Raw genomic sequence first — 23577 nt, 5'->3', positions numbered from 1 at the left:
ACTCTCTACAATATCCACAGTTCAATAATTTTCATTTGGTGTAGGGATTTCTTGGACTTTCTCCTCTTTTTTTCTCACCTCTCAGCCTTCCCAAAGGAAACCTTTCGTAATTACCATTCAATATGATTTACTCCGTTGTTAATTATTCTGCTTTATGCTCATTAACTTCCTTTTAATCACATCACTTCATTTTATTCTGAATTGCTAAATCTGATTCATTTGCTTCAATAGAATAATTAAAATGTTAGGTATAAAATCCAATTTTACTGGCAGCATAAAACGGACAGAAACAGTTCACCTGTTGCCCAAGCTGAATTCTGCCCAATTTTCTTTGCCATTAACATGTATTGGCATCCATTTTACAACCTGGTTAAGGGCGAACTCTGCTGAATTGTTTATTTCAATGTTTCAACCACATCAGGCAGAAACTTCAACTTGGTTGAGGCTGTACAATAAACATCAACAGATTACTGTCCTAGTAAATATTTTGTTCCCATCAACTGCATGGAAAAGTGAAGGGGTTGTATCCCAGTTTTTGACCCATCAAGGGTGAAGGTTATGCTGGCAGAATGTATGATTCACTCATTACCTCTCAATCAACCTCTAATGCTTATTTCCATTGGCTCCAAAATGAGTCCTTGTTCACCTACTGGCATCTTTGTTCATATTATATCTGCTGATCTCAACCAGAATGTTTGTGGTTTCTTCATATTTAAAAACAATTTACACTTTTCAACAAATCTCAGCTGTCCACAAAGCCTAACATTGGACAAGGTTTGAACTCAGTTACTACCTCTTGACAGGCTCTTTGTTCCTAGACAGAACAAAAAAAAAGTTTGTCTAATAAGTGACTTTTGTCTCATCTTCAGTTTCCCTTTGTTATAACTTTGTTTTAATTTCTTGTACACTGATGAGCAGTCTTACTATGGCTATTATTCTGGTTATTCCTTCACTTCCACCTTGATCAGAAATATATCTTTTAATGCTCTTTCATTTCCCTCCACTAGAATTATGCTGAGATAGAAGCATTGGAGATGTTTCAATAAGAATTTATCTCACTCAGTGGATGGTTGGGATCTGGAACTCGCTGCATGAAAGAGTGGTGGAAGCAATAAGCATTTAATATGTATTTGAATATGCACTTGAAGAGCTGGGACATACAAGGAAATAAGAACTGCAAACTTAGACTCTATATAGTGGACTGAATAGCTTATTTCTATGATTCTAAGATCAGTGATTACTTGTACAGTGTACTATTTGAATTTGATGAGTGCCAATTTTGATTGCCTGGCTCAAAACTAGCAGGAGGTGGCTGAGCTGAAAAGATGGAGTGTTTGCCGGAGTAGGTGAGAGATACTCTAATATTCTCAATCAAACAGCATTTTGTTGAGTTCAGAGAGCTGCTAGGGTGAACTGTTTTTATCAATGCATACTCATTCAGGGATGGGGAAAAGAAATTCAAGTGCTGTTATAGATTATTAGCAACTTGCAGAAACATAAAGGAGCGATGACTTTATTCTGACAAAAAGAGAGCAGGAACAGCATGAAACTACTGGAAATAGAAAGCAGAATTCCAATAGAATTCAACTGACAGATCTATTCAGCACAGTCACTTTCAGATACATGCAAGTTAACCCAAGGAAGAAAGGTGCACACCCTGGTCAATATTTATCTCTCAACCACTATTGTTTACAATTCATCACAATTAGCTGCCTGTCTGTGGGTCCCTGCTGTGTGTAAATTTGTTGCTCCATTTCCTATATTACAACAGTAACCATCATCTAGAGGTGCTGGTCTTGAACTGAGGTGGACAAAGATAAAAATCACACAACACCCAGTTATAGTCCAACCCGGTTGACACGGATGAGTTACACTGAAGAGTCTGTTTCCATGCTGTTTGACTCTATGATTTAGCAACTCTGCAGTGCTGTTTGTAATTTCACGTTGTTCCCAAAGTCTGTTCCAACCACTGAAATACTTTTGAAGTGCAATTGCTGTTGTATAAAGATAAAAATCACACAACACTAGTTATAGTCCAACAGGTTTACTTGGAAGTACTAGCTTTCGGAGCACTGCTCCTTCGTCAGGTAGCTGTGGAGCAGGATGATAAAACAAAATTTATAGCAAAAGATCACAGTGTCATGCATGCAACTGGTACGATATATTGAACAAACATATTGCTGTTAAGTCTTTCATCTTTTAGAATGGAACTGAAACCAGCAACCCATTCTAAAAGATGACAGACTTAACAGCAACCTAGGTTTGTTCAATATATTGTATCAGTTGCATGCGTGACATTGTGATCTTTTGCCATAAATTCTGTTTTCTGATCCTGCTCCACAGCTACCAGATGTAGTACCAAAGCTAGTACTTCCAAGTAAACCTGTTGGACTATACCTAGTGTTGTGTGATTTTTATCTTTGTACAACAGTAACTGCACTTTAAAACTAGTTCAGTGGTTGCAACAGACTTTGGGAACAATGTGAAATTACAAACAGCACTGCAGAGTTGCTAAATCATAGAGTCAAACAGCATGGAAACAGACTCTTCAGTCTAACTCATCCATGTTAACCAGGCATCCCAATTTGCCCTCGGCCCATTTGCCAGCATTTAACGCATATCCCCTCTAAATCATTCCTATTCATCCATCTATCCAGACGCCTTTAAAATATTGTGATTGTACCAGCATCCTCCACTCACTCTAGCAGCACTTCCATACATACACCACCCTCTGTCTGAAAAAGTTACCCCTTAGGTCCCTTTTAAAACTTTCCCTTCTCACCTTAAACCTATGCCCTCTAGTTTTGAACAGGTCCACCCTGGGAAAAGACTATGGCTATTCACTCTATCCATGCCTTGTATGATTTGATATTATTAGGTCACCCCTCAGCCTCTAACACTCCAGGGAAAATAGCCCCAGCCTATTCAGGCTCACCCTATAACTCTGACCCTCCACTCCTGGCTACATTGCTGGAAATCTTTTCTGTACCCTCTCGAATCTAACAACAATCTTCCTGTAGAAGGGTGACCAGAATTGTATGCAGTATTCTAAAAGTGGCCTCACCAATGTCCTATACAGCTGCAATATGACATCCTAACTGCTACACTCAATATTCAGACCAATGAAAGCAAGCGTGTTAAAAGCCTTCTTCACTGCCCTATTTACCTGGGACTCTATGTTCAAGGAACTATGCACATGCACCCCTAGGTCTCCTTGTTCAGCAACAATCCCCAGGGCCCTACAATTAACTGTATAAATCCTCCCCTGGCTTGCCTAACCAAAAAAAATCTCACATTTATCTAAAATAATCTCCATCTGCCACTCCTCAGCCCATTACCCGATCTAATCAAGGTCCCTGTGTACTCTGAGATAATCTTTTCCACTGTCCACAACACCTCCAATTTTGGTGTCATCTGAAAACTTACTACCTATAGCTTGTATACCTAAATTCAAATCATTTGTAAACATGATGCAAAGCAGTGAACCCAGCACCGATAGTTGTGGCACACTGCTGGTCACAAGATTCCAGCCTGAAAGACAACCCCCATCATCATTTTCTGTCTCCTACTTTCAAGCCAATTTTCAATCCAAAATCGCTCTGCTTTCATGAATCTTCCTTCTTACCTCCTCAAAAAACTCAATCAAGTTAGTGAGATATATGATTTCTCACGCACAAAACCTTGCTGACTATCCCTAATAAGTCCCTGCCTTTCCAATGCATGTAAATCTTATCTCTCAAAATCCTCTCCGACAACGTACCTATCACTGATGCAGGGCTCACTGGTCTATTGTTCCCTGGCTTTTCCTTACAGATTTTCTTAAACAATGGCACCATATTAGCCAACATCCAGTCTTCCAGGATCTCACCCAGGACTGTCGATGATGCAAATATCTCAACAAGGGACTCAGCAATCTGCTCCTTAGCTTCCCACAAAGTTCTGGGAAACACTTGATCAAGTCCTGGGGATTTATCTACCTTTATATGTTTTAAGACCCCCCAGCACCTCCCCCTTCTGTAATATGAACTCTTTTCAAGACATCATTATTTCCTTTTCTATGTTCCTTAGCTTTTATGTCCTCCTCCACCGTAAATACCAACGTGAAATATTTGTTTGATATTGGGGTGGCACAGTGGCTCAGTGGTTAGCACTGCTGCCTCACAGGGTCCCAGGTTCGATTCAAGCCTCAGGTGACTGTGTGGAGTTTGCACATTCTCCCTGTGTCTGCATGGGTTTCCTCTGGTTTCCTCCCACAGGCCGTGCTAAATTGCTATAGTGTTAAGTGCATTAGTCAGAACGAATTGGGTCTGGGTGGGTTACCTTCGAAGGGGTGGTGTGGACTGGTTGGCCCAAAGGGCCTGTTTCCACATCATAGGGAATCTAATCTAATCACATCCATTTCCTGTGGCTTCACACATGGACTGCAGTGTTGATCTTTAAGAGACCCTATTCACTCCTAGTTACTCTTTTACCCTTAATTCTCCCTTTCTTCTGCTTACTATCACACCAGGTCCAGAGCAAGTCCAATGAACTTTAACCCTCTAACCTGACCTCAGTGTTATCAAGTTACAGTTTGAAATTGGCAAAGGAGAAACTAACATCTTGTGGAGCAGCCTGATGATGCAAGTGATGGTGCATGATGTCATCCTAGGACAAAACTCAGCGCTTTGCATTTACACTTCCCACAAAAAAGGCAAGTTCATTGTTATTTCAAAATGTAAAGAGCAAAGAATCTATCAAGATTGATTACCGACATCTTGCCCCCTGCTTCTATCTGAAACAGGCCTGGGAGTTGAAATTGAGACCGACATCTTGTTGTCTTAAGTAACATGCATGTGCTTTTTTCTCGCTATATTGCAGGAAATTGCCTAATCATCTATTGTCCTGAAATCACACTCAAGAAAAGTGCAGTGTGAAAGGTAGCCAATCACCTTACCTCTCAATGTTGCACTTCAGTAGTAATACCCGTTGAGTGCCTGTAACTTGGCAGCCAAACTCAAATGAGACTTGCAATTGAAGGTGACGATGGAACCCCCAAAGTCATCTTTCAGAAGGCAGTGTGGCTAGGTCATCAACCTCACTTTAGTTTCAATGAGATGTCAAACATTGACATCCTCATAACTCAGAAATACTCTGTACCCAGTCCACAGAGGAACAACTTAAAATGACACCAAAATAGTTCATAACCAAAGAGTACTTTGACAGACTAGGTACTCCTTGAAAATAGATCTTGATTGTCCTAGAATCAATTATTATATCAATTTTATTGCAAAATATTTTTAAGTGGCATTTCCTTTCACAGCTCCATTAATGTCATCCATTACTGCTGGATTCTTTTCAAGTGAGATCTATAACACGACACTTTGGTCCTTCAAGCTGTCGTCACACTATTTATTGTGCTTATTCTGTGAAATCACTGCCTTATTCAGCACAATGAGTGTGAATCCATTTCCATTTACAACATTTTTACAACAACAATCTTAAATAGAGAATTGCAAACAGCTCTCTTGAACACATGGCGCTATGCCTGGCAAGTACCCAGATTTCCTGAACTCTGTGCACTTTGCATTCTAAGCAATTTGTGCTCTGAATGACAGAAGGTCTGCAAAGATGATGAAGACACTGAAGCAGAACCACCAAGACAAAATGAAGCCTCTTGGAACAGAATCCTTTTTTTAAAAAAAAACATCAAAACCAACATATTCAAAAGAAAGATTGTCCTCAACTGAATTTTAATGTTATTAAAACACAATGTGAGAAATTCTAACTCTCAAAAAACTGGTGGTTTTTGGCATGAATAGGATGCCAGAGACTTAAATAATCTTAATTTCAACCCAACCCTCCCACTTCTGGTTTTAATGGAGGGAAGATGAATAGTGAATGAGCAGGGGAGAGGGTGGGCTTACTGTGGATAGGAAATATTATAGTGATTTGCAGTGATCATTTTAGGCTGCACTTAGTTTTTGACCCAGGATCTAGGGCAGCTGGAAGTACGTGATGGTTTATGGGCCTTGTGCATATGCTTTCTCACAACCCATCCAGACCCTTTCATGTTCCTAAACAAAAATAATTAAAGAATTATAGATGCTGGAAATCAGAAGCAAGACAGAGAGTGCTGGAAAAACTCAACAGATCTGGCAGTATCTGTGAAAAGAAAGCAGAGTTAATGTTTCAGGTCCAGTGATTCTTCTTCAGAACTCAAAACATCAACTCTGCTTTCCCTCTACAGATGCTGCCAAATCTGCTGAGTATTTCCAGCAATGTCTGTTTCTGTTTCTTTACACTTTCCTCAGCTATATGCTGCTTGTGAGTTGCCAACTAAACTTGAGCTTTAAAATGGAGGAGCCGGTGTTGGACTGGAGTGAGAAAAGTTAGAAATCACACACCAGGTTTTAGTCCAACAGGTTTATTTGTAAGCACTAGCTTTCAGAGTGCTGCTCCTTCATCAGGACTAGAATCTGGTGCTGTGTGATTTCTAAGTTTGTGCTCTAAAGCAGCTCACCTTTGGAGCAGGTTGTCCGACAACTACAGATTCCTACTCCTCACCATCCCAACAAACATTTAAAGGCTCAAAGAGAAAATGTTGGCCGTCTTCTAAGTAGACTCAAAGAGTCCCTTAAAGTAATTGTTTTCCTTAGAACCGAGATGGTTAAGGTGAGATTTATTAACAGTATCCAAAAAAATGAGGAAAGATTCAGACATAGTTAATAAGAAAGAAACTATTCTCATACACAAGGAGCTTTGGGTCCAGGTAACACAGATTTAAGTTTATTATTTCAAGAGAAAAGATGAATAGAAATCATTTTACATGGTGAGTCATAATGACACATAGCTCAAAAGGACAGCGGAAGTAAATTCATTTGTTAACTTTCAAAGGGAAATTTGACGTATGTTTTACAGGGAACATTTGCAGAGCAATGAGGAAAGAGAGAGAGAGAGAATGGAACTAACTCTTTCAAAGTGCTGCAATGTCCACTGCTGGGCTGAAGAACCACCTTCTGTGCTACAACATTCTACAATTCCATGATTGTTCTGGACAGACCTCCACATACAAGTGTTGGAAATTGTTGCCTTAAGTGGATGCTGAGCTACAACGCCTGTAACTCTTGTACTGCTGAAAAACTGCTGCTTCACCTCATTCCACTAATTTTGAAAGGTGACAGAAGGAAATCGCAGACTTATAGATTATCTCGCCAAATATTTGTTGCCAGGAAACAGTTAGAGTCTATTAATGAGAAGGTGTCTAAACACCTTGAAAATATTCTGCTGATCATAAGGAGCTGGTGTGGATTTGTTCAGAGTGGGTAAGGCTTCACAAAGTTGATTTTTTTTTTGACAAGGTCACTAAAATAGTGGATAGGAGAATATCTAAGAAAGTTACTTATATGGACTTCCCAAAGGCATTTGATAAAGTGCCACAGAGAAGATTCTGTTAGGTCAAGTTGTAGCTTATGAGGTTGCTGGCAAACTACTGAGCTGGCCTGGAAATTTACTGAGCAACACGAGACACAGAGGATCGATAAGGGGCAGGCATTTAAATTGGCAGGATGGGATTACTGATTCACTGGCAAGTTGTTCTGGGTATGGCAAGTGGTAAAATGTGTCTGGAATCAGCTGAGAAGTGTATCACAAGTGCGGGTTGGTAGTTAGTGAGTGAGATTGGTGAAACACAGTGAGAGATCTCGCCAGGCTCAGAGAAACCCAGCATGACTGATCCTTAATAAAACTTACAGTCAAAGAAATGCAAGGTTCAACCCCTTCCTGAGCTTGCCTTCTGTCCTGTAATTCACATAACCATTTGAACTAGATGACAAATAGGACTTAGTACGTTGAGTGAAAAGTGGACAAGAAAACAAAATTCTTGCATTATGTTTCAAAGAGCAAAGTGCTCTCACCATTCAATAGGAACATTTTGGCCTACGCCCCTTTTTGAGATAAATCATCAGAGCTTACTAGAAATTACATTATTTACCCACACTATGCAACTACACACACATCATTAATTTTTGTGCAGTTGCTCATTTATCTTTATTTGGTACTTCTTCCCGCTGTTTTTTCTTGACATTCACCGAATGACAATTCATCCCACCATCTAATCAGGGCACTAGCAAAGTGCAAGCATCGCATAAATATTTAATCTAGAAGAGAACTCAGTCTTTTCAAATGCTGGCTGCTGTGAGAGAAGAGTTTGATCTAATAACAGGTGCTGAAGCTTTCGCCAGCCCTTCGTCCTATAGGACTGACAGGCACAGGCACACTCTTGGTCTCACTGTTGAGAATACTTTAAAAGATAGAAAGACATTTTTCATTTCCTTTGAAACATTTCCTAATTTAATCAGAACGGGAGTGTGTCAATCAGCTAAAAGGGAATGAAATGAGAATGAAGACAGCTTCCTTTGCATTTTTTTTCCATTCCTACGATTTGCGCTCGATATAATAAATATCAGAAATTTCCTTAAAAAGGTGCACCACAACAGTTTCTGTTGGCCACACCAAGTCTAAATGTCGAATATACATAGAGATGCGGACACACATGCACACGTGCATACAGACAGGACGTGCAACACAGACACATGCACACACAAACTCAGGCACGTACACAGACATACACATACAAAGGCTTGTACATGCATCTAAACAGAGACATGCAAATAAAGACACATACAGAGCCTCACACACAGGCACAGCTATTTAGAGGCACCAGATATGGGCACACACAGATCACCAAATTAAATGAGGAGATGCATACAAATAGACACATACGTACAAAATCTACACAAATTAAAAATTAATAGGTTATAAACACTAAAGTGTGGGAATATCTTTTAGTCTGCTGATGTTTGTAATCTTCAATGAACTAGAAAACTGGAAGGAAGCTTGAACTAGAGATATGATATATTCTAACCTCTGCTATAACACGCCTCTGCATGTAGTCCCTTTTGTATTTGAGTGACCAAAACTAGTTCTTAGTTTTAACTCTGAAAGTAGTGAACAAATTTCAGAAATAAATTCTTGCAAGGATCAATTCTAAATATTTAGTCCAGCATAGGGATCCAGGTTCATGTCCCAAGCATATCAATAAATCATCCAGTTAAAAGGCAACAGTCATTGAGAACTGCAATGCAGAAACAGATCCTTCGGCCCACTGTGTTCATCTTGGTCAAAAACAAACTCTAAACTATTCTAACCCCATTTCCAGCACTTGGCATTGGCCTTGAATGTTTTGGCATTTCAACCACACATTTAAATACTTCTTAACAGTTGTAAGGATTTCTGTCTCCACCAGCCTTATCGACGATAAGTTCTAGAATCCCGTGAACCTCAAATCCTCCAGACATATGTCTACAAAGTGAAGCACTATGTTCTCTTACTCTGTCATGCCCAGGGTAAATGTCAGTCACTGAATTGACAGTACATGTCCGAGTACACAATGGCATTTTAAAGATGGCTGTGCTGCAAGGAATGACGGTTCATTCAGCAGGAGTGGGTACAAGTGGCAGAATTGGGTGAGAATCAGACGAGGCTAACTTTTTGGTGGAAAAATTTCCTCACATCTCAAAACCTTCTGCTCCTTCCCTTTAATGTATACCCCAGTCATTGATCCCTCTATCAAAGGGAATGGGATTTTCTTGTCTACCTTATGTACATCCCTCAATTTTATATGTTTCGATTATGTCCTCTCTCAGTCTCCTCTGTTCTAATGAAAACAACACTATTCTGTACATACTCTCTGCATAACTGACATGCTCCGGCTCAGGCAACATTCTGGTAAATCTCTTTAGTGCTATCAGTTAGGTGATGTAGAGCATACAAGGCCATGTATGTGCCATCATTACCACCAGGGATTCTGTGCATGCCATTCATGCAGTTTAAGTCTTGTGTTTTCCTGCCTGCTTTGTTTAGGCTATAGCAAATGCAATGTATTTATTCATCCTTTTATAGAGAAAGCCAAAATATGACAAGATTCGGTAAGTGTCAATTTTGTCAACTTTCACGGAATGTTTCTCCCGGTGAGCAGCAGTAAGAGTTCTCACTATATCATCCTAAACTTGCCTAGTACCTACCCAATGGCGTTCCTTTCATCTGATTCTAGCCCAATTTTGGGAGAAAATGAGGACTGCAGATGCTGAAGATCAGAGTCAAAGAATGTGGCGCTGGGAAAGCACAGCCGGTCAGGCCACATCTGAGGAGCAGGAGAATTGACTTTTGCCACCTGATGAAGGGCTTTTGCCTGAAACTTCGATTTTCCTGATCCTCGGATGCTGTCTGACCTGCTGTGCTTTTCCAGCACCACTCTAATCTAGACTCTGATTTCCAGCATCTGCAGTACCCACTTCTGTCGACTTTTGACAGTGTGGTCAATTACCTTCTATACTGTGCCAGTGTAAATGCCACTATCTTCTTTCCAATTACACTCAATCCTTGTGAGGTCACACACCACCTAGCCAGACTTGGAAAGATGCTATGCGGGACCTGAGAGACTGGCAGGCATCAGATGCCAGTGTCTATGAAAAATGGCAGTATCAGTTCAGAAGTTGGAAACACCACTCTTAACTTGCTTTCTACTGACTGCGATGGAAGTTAAAACTCTGAGATTTACTGATATAGCATCAAAGTCCAGTCGACTGCAGTGTACATATTGGTTCTGACTGCAAGTACTAGACAATTGTTAAGACCTCAGCTGGAGTATTGTGCTCATTTTTAGACACCACATTATAGGAAGGATGTCAACCCACTGGAAAGAGAGCAGAAGTGATTGACAAGAATGGTTGCATGAATGAGGAACTTCAGTTATGAGTGCATATTGAAGTTGGGACTGTTCTCGTTGGAGAGAAGGCAGTTGCAGGAGATTTGAAAGAGGATTTCAAAATCACGAGTGGGATAGAGTAAACAGGGAAAAAGTTTTCCTGCCCATTAAAGGGACAAGAGGTCAGAGATTTAAATGATGTGCAAAAGAAGCAGAGGTGACATGAGAAAAGTCTTTCCATACTTAAAAGTATGGAATGCACTGCCTGGAAATGGGATGGAGACAGGTTCAATTTAGATATTTAAGAGGCATCAAATGATCGATAGTAAAATAATGCAAGGGTATGAGGGAAAAGCAGGAGATTGGCATGAGACAGTGGAACTGGTGCAAACACTATGGGCTAAGTGGCATCCTTCCATAATAACAATTCAGAGATTTTGTGAAGTACTAGCTTGTGACCAACCAGCGCACCCTGCTGGCTGGATAGAGAAAAGTTAAAATTGACTCCTCTCCCTCCTGCATCACAGCTGACCTGCTCCCATTATTTTGTAAAGGCTGCTTTGTTCCTCAAAATCAAGGTGTTTGTGGGAGGGAGACAGAATTACTTTGCTGCTGACTGTTCTGATAAGGCTACTCACCGTCTCTGTCTGTTGTCTTTCAATGATAACAGGCACTTGTGGGCAGCACGGTGGCACAGTGGTTAGCACTGCTGCCTCACAGCGCCTGAGACCTGGGTTCAATTCCCGACTCAGGCGACTGACTGTGTGGAGTTTGCACGTTCTCCCCGTGTCTGCGTGGGTTTCCTCCGGGTGCTCCGGTTTCCTCCCACAGTCCAAAGATGTGCGGGTCAAGTGAATTGGCCATGCTAAATTGCCCGTAGTGTTAGGTAAGGGGTGGATGTGTGGGTGGGTTGCACTTCGGCAGGTCGGTGTGGACTTGTTGGGCCAAAGGGCCTGTTTCCACACTGTAAGTAATCTAATCTAAACTGTGATCCATAGAAATTTCAGCAGGGGATGGTAGTGATAGCAAAGAGAAATATACATGTGTGCTTGTCAGTTAAAAACTCATTCAACCATGTATTTATCAATGGTGCAGTCAATCACTCACTACTCCCTGTAGAGAATGAGCATATTCAAATTTCATGGACTGAGTAGTAGGTAGTTTTTCTGTACAACAATGTCACGCATTCAGCTTTCAGCATATTCTAAGAGGAAAATAAAACAGAGTGTGGAAGAGAAGATCAATGTATCTTATATATGCACTGATCAGCAAATTTATTAGTTAATTTTAAAAAAAGCCCAAAACTGTGAAGCTGTTCACATTGGGAAGGAGAACAAAAGAATATTATTCAAGTGGAGAAGAATAACAAAAAGCTGCAACATAAAGGGACTTGGGGCATTTGTACAGAAAACTAGCATGTATGTGTTGCAGGGCTCATGCCCGAAACGTCGATTCTCCTGCTCTTTGGATGCTGCCTGACCTGCTGTGCTTTTCCAGCAACACATTTTTCAGCTCTGATCTCCAGCATCTGCAGTCCTCACTTTCTCCCTGTGTAGCAGGTAATCAGGAAGGCTAATGGAATGTTGGCTCTTATTTCAAGGAGTTGGAGAACAAGAGTAGAAAGTCTTACTGCAATTGTACAAGGTGCTGGTGACACCACATCTGGCTTCTTGTTCTCACTAACTCATTTATCAAGTGATGCAGGCACACAGTCACAATACTTTTAGTATTTATGTTTAATGTGGGGTAATTGGTCTCGCTGCAGCAGAACTAGAAGAATTCATTTATAATATTAATTAGCAATCCTCCATTAAAATTAGGATGACATCACACAAGAAAACTTAAATTTCATAGACACCACAATATTTAAACTGTCACTAGACAATACGTGTAAATTAAGATAATGCTTTTTCTTCAAAATAACCGGTACATATTTCTATGTCATCACCCCAAATGTACCTACCATAGACTGCTAAAGTCATAGCTAATGTATTTCCATTGCATATACACAAATATAAAACAATTTATCCTGACAGTTAAAAACCATTTTATTGCATCTTCGATCTCATTCTCAGATTAAATTTAACAACTGACATAGAGCTAATTACAAAATCATCCACTACATTTTTTCCTATATAGTAGCTCCTAAATATTGTGGAGTCTTAAACTAGAGATTTCACATTAATTTTCAAGGAATTCATTAACTCTGATTTTGGAACAGTATTTTTTTGTTGACATTTTTTTTCATTGCAGCCTCCCCTGTCCCTTTTCTAGTTCAGCCTCATACACCCACACTTTCTTTCATAATCTTTCTCCCCCAGACACCTGGCAGCCTGTTTCCTCTTCAACACTGCCTTTGTAGTTCCCTCTTCCCTCAAGTCTTTCTTGCATAGAGAGCAATAATTCTGCCATTTCTGGGGGCAATTTCCTTCTGGTTGGTTAGATTGTTTTCAGGCTGTGAATTCACTCACTGCCCCCCATCCTAATGTATCTAGAGATCTACTACGCATGCAGTAAAGTTGAAAATTCTCCACAGCATATCAGGGTGTCATTTAAACATTGCAGGCTATGGTTTTATAATATCAAATGGAACAATTCGTAGGCGAGTTGACATTTCTGACCTTTCCAAAAAAACTGAACTTAAAGCTGCCCTACAAAAAGCCCAGATTGAAATTATTGCAGTTGAAATAAGGTTTATCCATTTTCCTCTCCTGTCTTCCTTGATAATGCAGTGACAGTCACTAAAATACAGAATTGATGGCCCCATCTTTTGAGACACCATGAAATTCTGTTAAAATTCTGTTAAATTCTGTTAAAACACACGTTTCGTCAATGTGAATTCACTGTAACACAATTGACAAATTGGGGCGCTGTTTTTACTGTGTGAACCTTTCAAACAGCACCAACCTTTAAACACTGTTTCTAAAGTGCGATTTTTCTATAATGTGGGGTTGCACAAGAATGCAAGCATCGCATTATAGAAGAATTGACCGTAAAACATCTGCAACAAGTGTTCCTTAGGGCTCAAAGTAATTGTGATGAAATGTTTACGTATTACGTTTTTAAACAGCTGGATTTTAAACTAGTGCCAAATGGGTGTTGGAGGTTTAAAATTAACTAGGTCGGTTTAATACAGGGGTGAGGATGATTTTTTTTTCTTTCAGAGAGTAGGCAATCTGAGGAATTCTGTACCGCAGAGGGCTGTCAAGGCTGAGTTGTTAAGTATATTCGAAACTGAGACGGTCGGATTTTTAATTAATAAAGAAATCAAGGAATTATCGGATGGGCAGAAAGGCAGATTTGATCACTATGACCTCGATAAATGGTGTAGCCAACTTGATTATGTCTTGTAGCCTTTCTAGACGCAAGACTTTAAATCAGTATGTGCTCCTGGAACATTAATGCAAGTTTGCTGAAAACCCTCCGTGGGGTGTATGATCAGAAAGTTTAATATAATTTAGGATAAACAAGTTCTTTTTAAATTAAATTAGTTCAAATGTTTGATGATGCAGTTTAAAGTAGACTTGACTGGAAGTCAGATGCAAGTGTATCTCTCCTAGAAAAAATATTATTTAGAACAGTAAAGCTAATAAATTATCTCAGTGAATGGGTGTACTTTGGGAAACTTCCATACCAGAAGTATTTGTACTTTATTAAAAGACAGAAGAAGTCTAAACTCTGAGTTGTGAGAATATTCAAGGAAAATGCTTCGCAGCTCACAGGACCAGAACTCAGAAGAAGCAGTTAAGTCAAAGTTATAGACACGCAAGGCAAATTTCTTTATTATTAATGTTAAAGAGATGATGTTGGGGTGTAAATGGGATTTTGTTTTTCAATGTATGCTTTTAAATCTTTCAAAATGTGTTATATTTAGATAGCTTGGTTTCTTTTTTGTTATTTAATTTGTGTAATAAACTTTTGTTTTATTACCAAAGCCAAATCTGCAGCCTTATATGCTCTTGTTTCAATGGAAGACTGCCACGTTGGAAAACAAACTATAATCGATTAAGTCAATTTTCATTCTGTGATCTGATTTATCCAATCATGATCATAACAGTGCTGAAATTTGAGATGGAATTAGATGAAGAAATGACTAAACAATTTAAATGTAGTAACTTGCATCACTTCAGTTTTATTATTCACACCACTAGCCATCCAAACATGGAAACTGATCTGACTTGATTACAGCTCTTATCCCCCTGCCTTGTTACAAAGGCAGCATAATGCAAATTATGAAAATCTTTAAATTATTTGAAAAGTCCTATTTTGGAAAGCCTTTTCTGTGGTTTGTTGTATTAGATGTATGTACAGCTTGACTGTAACTGGGTAGGATTCATGGAAATGTCATGGAAAGTAGTAAACTACATTCCAATAAATTTAATACCAGTCATAGTGAAGTACAGTGTGCCACAGTCATCAGTGCCAGAGTCTCAAATTTGTGCAATTTATATAAATGACTTAGCTAAAGGTAAGCTTGTCAAAAATAGGTATGAAAGTAAGTTGTGAGGGGGAAATGAGGTGACTTCAAAAGAATAGAGATAGGTCAAGTGAGCAAAGATCTGGACACTTCAGTATTATGTCGGAAAATGTGTATTCACTGATTTTGGCAGGAAGAATAAAAGAAATCAAAATGGTGAGAGCACTAAGACACATGGAATGTCTTAGTGCACAAATCACTAAAGATTATGATGTAGGAACACTAAGAAACTAGGAAAGCTTATTGGAACTAAATACAAAACGGCACAGATTATGCTCCAGATTAACAGGATGTCAGTGAGATCACATTTGGAGTATTGTGTGCATTATGGGTTTCCTCACTGAAGGAAGCAGATCAGAGAAGATTTACCAGATAATACCTGGAGCGGAAAGATTTTATTGAAAGAAAAAAATTGACAGGCAAGATTTTTATATGTTGAAGCTGAGAATAATAAGTGTCAACTTGATCAAAACATAAAAGATCCTGAGGTGGGTGACACAAAGGGTTATGAGAAATTTTATTCATTCTGGCAAATCTAGAATTAGTAGTCACTTTAAAAATAAGGGGTCATCTATTTAAGACCAAGTTGAGAGATTGTTTTTCTCACAAAGACTGGAGTATCTTTGGAATTTTCTTCCTCAGAAGATGGTGGAAACAGTTTTTGAATATTTTTTGATACAGAGATAAATAAATCGATTCTTGATAATTAAGGGAGTGAAAGATTATTGATGGTAGGCAGGAACCCAGGACACTCAAGATTTTTCTGAAAAGCAGAGCAAGTTCAAGGTGTTAAGGGCCTACTCCAATCCTGATTTGTATGTACATAACAGAAAAGCACATCTCCGTTTCAGTTCTCTCTCAAATGCCAATCACCCACCGCGTTAGCTGTCCACTGACAAATTAACAGGGAATGAGGGGAATAAGTTCTTGTGAATCTTTTTGCGCAGATGGTTATGAAGTGACCCTCTCCCTATGCACTTGCCTTGTAAGCTGTCGAGTTCACTGACACTGCTCTGCCTTGTGATGTGATGCCAGTACGCACTTCGAGGGAGTGTTATTGTCATGAGTGCCATCTCCTCGCTGGGACTGGACTGCAGCTGAAATACAGAAACAGAGTGTTTTCAGACATAGTGATGCAGCATTGAAAGAAATGACAGAACTTCAGAGAGAGAAGAGCACCTTTGAATAAGTACATACAATAAAGTGAAAACTGCAAATGTAGTGATACAGACAAGATTTTGTGCACAGGGTTTATCAAACTGCAGAGTGATAGTGTAGAGCAGTGAGGAAGGGGGTGGGGAGTCTCAGATTTTCATGTTGCACACTGTGATAGCAGTTTCTAGGTTAGATGCAGCTTGTTCCTACCTTTAATGCCCTACTCACTATATTCATGACTTTACAATACTAATTAATATGCCCTCACTCTGTAAACAGTGGCAATCTTAAGTTTCCATTTAAAACAGTTAGCACATTTGGAAATATATAATGATGTTGGGAATTAGAGATTGAAGTGTTCCATGTTGAGTTCTTTACAGTTAAAGGTAACTGTTCTTAAAGTGCCTGAAACAATTCTACTTCAATGAATTGATCCTTGTCTGATCCTTGTTCATCAATGGAAAACAGCTTGTAGCAAAATGCTTGGTTCCATCAAAACCTTTGCTGCTATCATTAGCAGGCTGTCATTTGTTGAAGTAGTACAGATTTCTGAGTTAAGTCCTTTGGGAAGTTAGAGTCGAGAGTGTGGTGCTGGAAAAGCACAGCAGGTCAGGCAGCATCCAAAGATCAGGAGAATTGACGTTATAGGCATAAGCCCTTCATTAGGCACACTCCAGACTCTGATCTCCTGCATCTGCAGTCCTCACTTTCTCCTTTGTGAGGTTAGTAAAGCTGTCTCACCCAATGTAGTGGTGATCGATAGAGTCCTGATGGTGCTTTCTTTATAAATCAGGCCTCTCATAGCTTCTGCTGCTGCTCAATCCCTTCCACGAGTGTAGCTAAAAAAAATGTATTTTGTGGAAGAGCTACTTTTAGGGTTTGAAAAAGGGTCATCCAACCTGCTCTATGCCAGACCTCTGCCCAACTACTATTTTGCTTTTAAAACAATGCCAAGTTGCCAATTATCATCAAAATTATTTAAGCTGGATGGTAATTATGAATTAATTTGCATTTACTTAACAAAATCTTAACTCAGCAGCGCAAGCTGGAAGAACAGCATCTTATTTTCTTTTCAGAACCTTGCACCTGTCTGGACTCAATTATCGAGTTCAACAATTTTACGCTTAAGCACCTTCTCCAATGTCCTTATCACAATCTCCACACCCAAGGCTTTGTCATCACATGGGCTGCTACCATAAACAATCTATTATGAGCCACTTAAGATCCCAATTAACAGCTGTTCATTTTCACAGGCTGACCTTTACATTCATTTGTCTACCCAACTATTTCTCTCTCGGTTCCATCTTCCCCCTCCCCCCACCTATTTTCAGCATATGCTGTATACCAACCTTTTCCTATCTACAATCAATTCTGAAGGAGGGTAACTGGATCTGAAACATTAACTCTGCTTTCTCTCTGCAGATGCTGCCAAACCTGCTGAATTTTTCCAGCAATTTCTGTTTTGTTTCAATTTCAAGCATCCACAGCATTGTGTTTTATTTTGTTTAGTGCTTAACTCAGGATTGTTCACTTTACCACTGCGAATCATGCTAAAATCTATCTGCACACCTTGGTCCATTGTTGCATTAGCACCAAATTTCCATTACCTGGAAAATACAGCAAAGTTCCATGCATTCCCTCAAATGCCACATGACTATTATCGCAACCATGAAAATGTTAGAATGCCTGACCAGAAGTTGAAAGAGACCATTATTGTTCTCACAATAGCATGACAACAGGTCAAAGGCTACTCAGCCTGTGCCATTTGGCTTACGTCTTGACCACTCTCCCAGTCTCCAAGACTGAAGTCAAGAATGCGATAAAATCATGTCTACCTCCCAGGATGAGTGCAGCCAGAATACTTGTGAATCTAAATAGTACTTAGGATAAAACTATTCAACATAATATCTGCCACTATATTTAAGATCAATTTATAAGGAGGCAGCGACATAATAATAATGTCACTGGACAAGTCATCTAGAACCATAGACTAGGGCCCTGAGGACATGGATTCGAATCTCACAATTGCAGATCATAAAATTTGAAAACAATAAAAATCTGGATAAAAAGCTAATCTAATGGCAACTATATAACCACTTGATCATCATTAAACTCATCCTATGTCATTTAGGAAAGGAAATCTGCCAGACTCATCTGGCCTGGCCTGCATGTAGCTCCAGGCCCCCTTGTGTGGTGGACTCATAACTACCGTGTGTGACTGAGGATGGGTAATAAATGCTGCCTTCGCCAGTGACACCCATAACCAGGAATGAATAAAGTAAACAGGGAATACTGCAGCAACTCTCCAAGCTCACTTCAACAGTAACTTCCTCTGCTGTGATTTCTCTCATCAAGGAAAACAATGCTGTTAGAACCTAAACCCCTCCATGACACAAATCACCTACAATTGAGAATACACTATTGTTTCTGGATTCCATTCTCATGGAATTCTCCATCTAATGTCATTTCTATCATAAGAACTGAAACTATTCAGGGAAAAAGGCCAGGGTCATTTCTAAGAGCCAAGATAATGGGCAATAAGTGAGCCTTATCCGGGCCACTCAGATAATCAATTTTTTTAAAAATCAAATAAAATGCAGACTAAATTCATTTGCCAGGAAATCTACATGTTGTTTGGCAAATATGTCATGCATTGTAACTGTCACCCAACTGGATCAAAGTTCAAAAGCATAAGTCAGGTTTTGGTAGTTAGCTAAGTATTGAGGAAGAGGTTTTCCCTGTGAAAAGCACAATGAAGTGCTTCTCCATTACTGGGTATTGTATATTGTTTTTTTCTTATATAGTGAAATCGCATTGTGAGGTTTTAGTTTATGTGTGAGAGTTCAACAAAATTGTTTTGTTTGATATTTTAATGGTGGCACTAATTTTCTTCTGGAGAAAAACATGCTAGGATATAAGGTAACACATTTAGTTGTTAATTGTACTGAGTGCAATTTCATCCCTTTGATGTTCTGAACATCTAAAGGATGAAAGAACATTTTGTAAAGAACATGTCACATTGTAAAGTGACTCCTACATTAAGCCCATCGATTGCATTCTCCCTGCTCATAATTTGCACCACACTAGCATTTGTCACAGACCTAATTTTTGCTGACAGCATTTTACAGAGTTAAAAATCACACAACACGAGATTATAGTCCAACAGATTTATTTGGAAGCACTAACTTTGCTTCCAAATAAACCTGTTGGACTATAAACTGGTGTGCGATTTTTAACTTTGTCCACCTCAGTCCAAAACAGGCACCTCCACATCATAACATTTTACAGTTATCAGTTAATCCCTTAAACACGTAAATCAAAACAGACTTCTCTTTTGCCATCCTATAACTGCACTTCCATCTTGCTGCTGTCCATTTTTCTGTCACTTTTTACTTCTTACTTTCCTCCTGTTGCAGAATAGTTTTGACTATGGATGTGAGTATATCATTGGTAGAGTCATAGAGATGTACAGTAGAGAAACAGACGCTTTGATACAACTCGTCCATGCCAACCAGATATCTCAACCATTTGCCAGCACTTGGCCCATATCCCTCCAAACATTTCATATAATCATTGACCCATCCAGATGCCTTTTAAATGTTGCAATTGTACCAGCCTCTACCACTTCCTCTGGCAGCACATTCCATACTCGCACCACCCTCTGTGTGAAAAGGTTGCCCTTTAGATCCCTTTTATATCTTTCCCCTTCCACCCTAAACCTATGCCCTTTAGTTCTGGACTCCCCTACCCCAGGGAAAATACTTCGTCTATTTAACCTATCCATGCCCCTCATGATTTTATAAACCTCTGAGGTCACCTCTCAGCTTTAAACACTCCAGGGAAAGCAGCCCCAGCCTATTCAGCCTCTCCCTAAAGCTCAAGTCCTCCAACCCTGGCAACATCCTTGTAAATCTTTTTTGACCCCTTTAAAGTTTCACAAAATCCTTCCAAAGGAAGGAGACTATAATTGGCTGCTCATTTCACACACCTTCTCTATAATTACTTCAACAAAATGAAAAGTCAGGTAGCGAATAAATATGGTTAACCACCAGCTTAGCATGCTACATAAAGTGAAATCTGACCATCTGTATCTTGCCAGAAGTGTTAAATGGCCAACTCCGGTTCCTAATATCTTTCTGCTGTTGGGAGTGGCCCACAGTGCTCAGTTTTGATCTGCTGGATCTGTTCTGAAACTATGTCCTTACTTGCTATCATCTGCCTGTACTGCTCACAAGACAAAGCTTTTCACTGTACTTAGGTACATGTGACTACAATAAATAATAGCAAATTTCATTCAGTGCAATACTGGTACCACACAACATTATGGTAGCTGACCTTAGTATCAAGATGGGTTTTTTTTGTCTCTGCAAGGATTATTGTAGTCACTCCTGTCATGGATAGATTAATCTGCATTCAGCAGATTGGTGAGGCCAAGGCCCCATTGCTTCTTCCTCCTGTGTTTGTTTTCTCAGTACCTTCCAATGGCACTGCCTGACAGATATGTCCTTCAAGCCTAAGCTACTACAGTCAGTGGTGCAGGTGCCAAACCATTCCTAGTTATCAGCAGTGAAGTCCCTCCAGCTAGACTGCATTGTGTGCTCTTCATATTCTCAGTGCTTCCTCCAAGTAATACTCAACATGAAGAAGTAACCATTCATCACTAAGAGAGGGCATTAGGTGATAACATGCTAGAGGTTTCATTGCTCACATGTGAAGTAATGTCTTGAAACCTCAGCGTTAATGTTGAAGGCTACCAGACCTACTCTCTCCCAAATCCTAATGTACTGTCACCTCTGACATGTCTGTCCTGCGAATGGGACATGACATAGACTCCTCAACACTATCTCAGGGTAAGACAATGACTGAAAGGTCTGTTTTTGTGAGGCTGTTGAATGACTTATTTGTGGATCAACTGTTGGCAATGTTGGCACAAGTTCTCAAATTCTAGGGCCAATGGCTTTTCAGTGTGAATGGACTGGCTTTGGCTTTCTCATGTCCAGGATGTAGGGTGATGCTGACTTGTCCCTTCAGGTTATGCTGATTTCATTGCAGTTTGGTGTACAAGGCAATTTCAGAAGGTAGTTAAGAGTCAATTAATCATTTAATCAGTGAAAACTGTTATAGCAGGAATGTCACTGGATAAGTAATTTTTTTTTAGATTAGACTTACAGTGTGGAAACAGGCCCTTCGGCCCAACAAGTCCACACCGACCCGCCGAAGCGCAACCCACCCGTACCCCTACATTTACCCCTTACCTAACACTACGGGCAATTTAGCATGGCCTATTCACCTGACCCGCACATCTTTGGACTGTGGGAGGAAACCGGAGCACCCAGAGGAAACCCACGCAGACACGGGGAGAACGTGCAAACTCCACACAGTCAGTCGCCTGAGTCGGGAATTGAACCCAGGTCTACAGGCGCTGTGAGGCAGCAGTGCTAACCACTGTGCCACCGTGCCGCCCGTGGAGAGTCCAAGCCAACACTCCAGATACTTGGAGTTCAAATTGTCGGATGGAAGATAAATTTGATTGATATCTAGAAATGAAGCTAGTTCCAGTAATGGTGACCATGACAACAGATACTGATCATCATGAAAACTCATCTGATTCACTAATGCTCTACTCTGATTTTGACTCCAGGTGAATGTGAAATGGTTGACTTTGAATTGGGCTTTCCATGGAGTTCAACGGCAAATATGGATGAATGACAAATGCAGACAAATTAAAAGATTATAAATTTTAAAGATTGTTCATCATGAGAAGGCACAATAAGCTGCATAAATGGAGGCAGCAAGTTACCAAAATGGGCCAAAGACTAAATGGTAACTGATACTATTCAGTGTGTGAAGTCACCTATCCTGAATCTGTGAAACACAAACTGTAATATTCTCCTTGTGGGGAGAAATTAGGAGATGTGCAAGAACAGAGATATGTGGGATGTTCTCAAGCACAGGTACAAACTAGTAATCAGAAAGGTCAATGTTACATTGTCCCTTATAGAACAGTACCTTAATGACAGCAGTGCTTGCAATACACCCTGAGTGCCTCCATTGGTTAATATAGGTGACAACCAGAGACACCTCAGTCTATCCAAATTCTCCTGGCCAGGCAACATTCTGGTAAATCTCTTCTGCATTCTCTCTAATGTAATCACATCCCTCCTATAGCGTGGATTCAAGAACTGGGTCGAATCAACATTTTATACAGTTCCAGCGTAATGTCCCTGCTGCTAAATGTTCTGCCTCAGCTAATAAATGCAAATATCCATTATGCTTTCTTAACCACTTTATCAATTGCTCCATTATCTTAAGGAACCAGTGAGTTGTGCACACCAGGATTCATCCAATCCTCTGTGCTTCCCAGGATTCAACAGTTCATCATTTATTCCCTTGCCTTGTTTGTTCTGCCGAAGTGCATCATCTCACAGTTTTCTGGATTGAATTCCATCTGCCACTGCTCAGCCCATTTGGTCAGAGCATCTCTGTCCTTTTGTAATCTAAATCTAATCTAAGCCTCATTGTTTACCACCTTACTAATTTTTGTACCAAACACAAACTTACTGATCAACCACCCCCCTCCCCCCAACCCCACCCCCACCCCCGCACATTCAAATTTAAATCATTTTTGTATATACCACAAACACATGAGAGACATGGATGCAATTTGCCATTTATCAGCCCAAACCTGAATATTGTCCAGATCTTGCTGTATATGGACATGGACAACTTCAGAATCCGGGGAGTTATGAATGGTGATGAATACTATGTAATCATCAGCAAACATTCACACTTTTGATGTTACGAAGAAGGAAAGGTACTGATGGAACAGCTGATGATGATTGGGGCCATGACACCATCCTTAAAAACTCTTACAGTAGTGCTGGAAGATAGTACAATGAAGGGTACCTCAGTTAGTCTGATCTTAAAGTAGGATAAAAGGCCGACACAACATTAAGGGCTGAATGGCCTGTACTGTGCTGTACTGCTCTATGTTCCATGTTCTATGGGCTTGAAATGATTGATCTCCAACAACCACATGATATTTCTTTATGTTAAGTATGACTCCAACAAAAAGTAGAAAAAATAAAGAGCTGCGGATGCTGGAGATCTGAAACACAAAATCAGCAACTGTTGGAAAAACTCAGCAGCATCTTTGGAGAAAAAAACACAGTTAATGCATTGAGACCAATGACCCTTC

At 39.9% G+C, this 23577-nt stretch overlaps 1 protein-coding gene across 1 annotated transcript in view; it reads right to left on the bottom strand.

The window, feature by feature from the left end:
- The window catches only part of dok6 (docking protein 6), a 461172-nt gene that overhangs the window by 612 nt on the left and 436983 nt on the right, over window positions 1-23577 (bottom strand). The window contains exon 8 of the mRNA XM_060824291.1: window positions 16207-16321. Coding sequence (XP_060680274.1) covers window positions 16207-16321 — 115 coding nt within the window. The remainder of the gene's footprint in view (window positions 1-16206; window positions 16322-23577) is intronic.

Source organism: Hemiscyllium ocellatum, chromosome 4 (assembly GCF_020745735.1).
Source record: "Hemiscyllium ocellatum isolate sHemOce1 chromosome 4, sHemOce1.pat.X.cur, whole genome shotgun sequence".
NCBI classification, from domain to species: domain Eukaryota; kingdom Metazoa; phylum Chordata; class Chondrichthyes; order Orectolobiformes; family Hemiscylliidae; genus Hemiscyllium; species Hemiscyllium ocellatum.
This window is presented reverse-complemented; position numbering and strand designations above follow the sequence as displayed.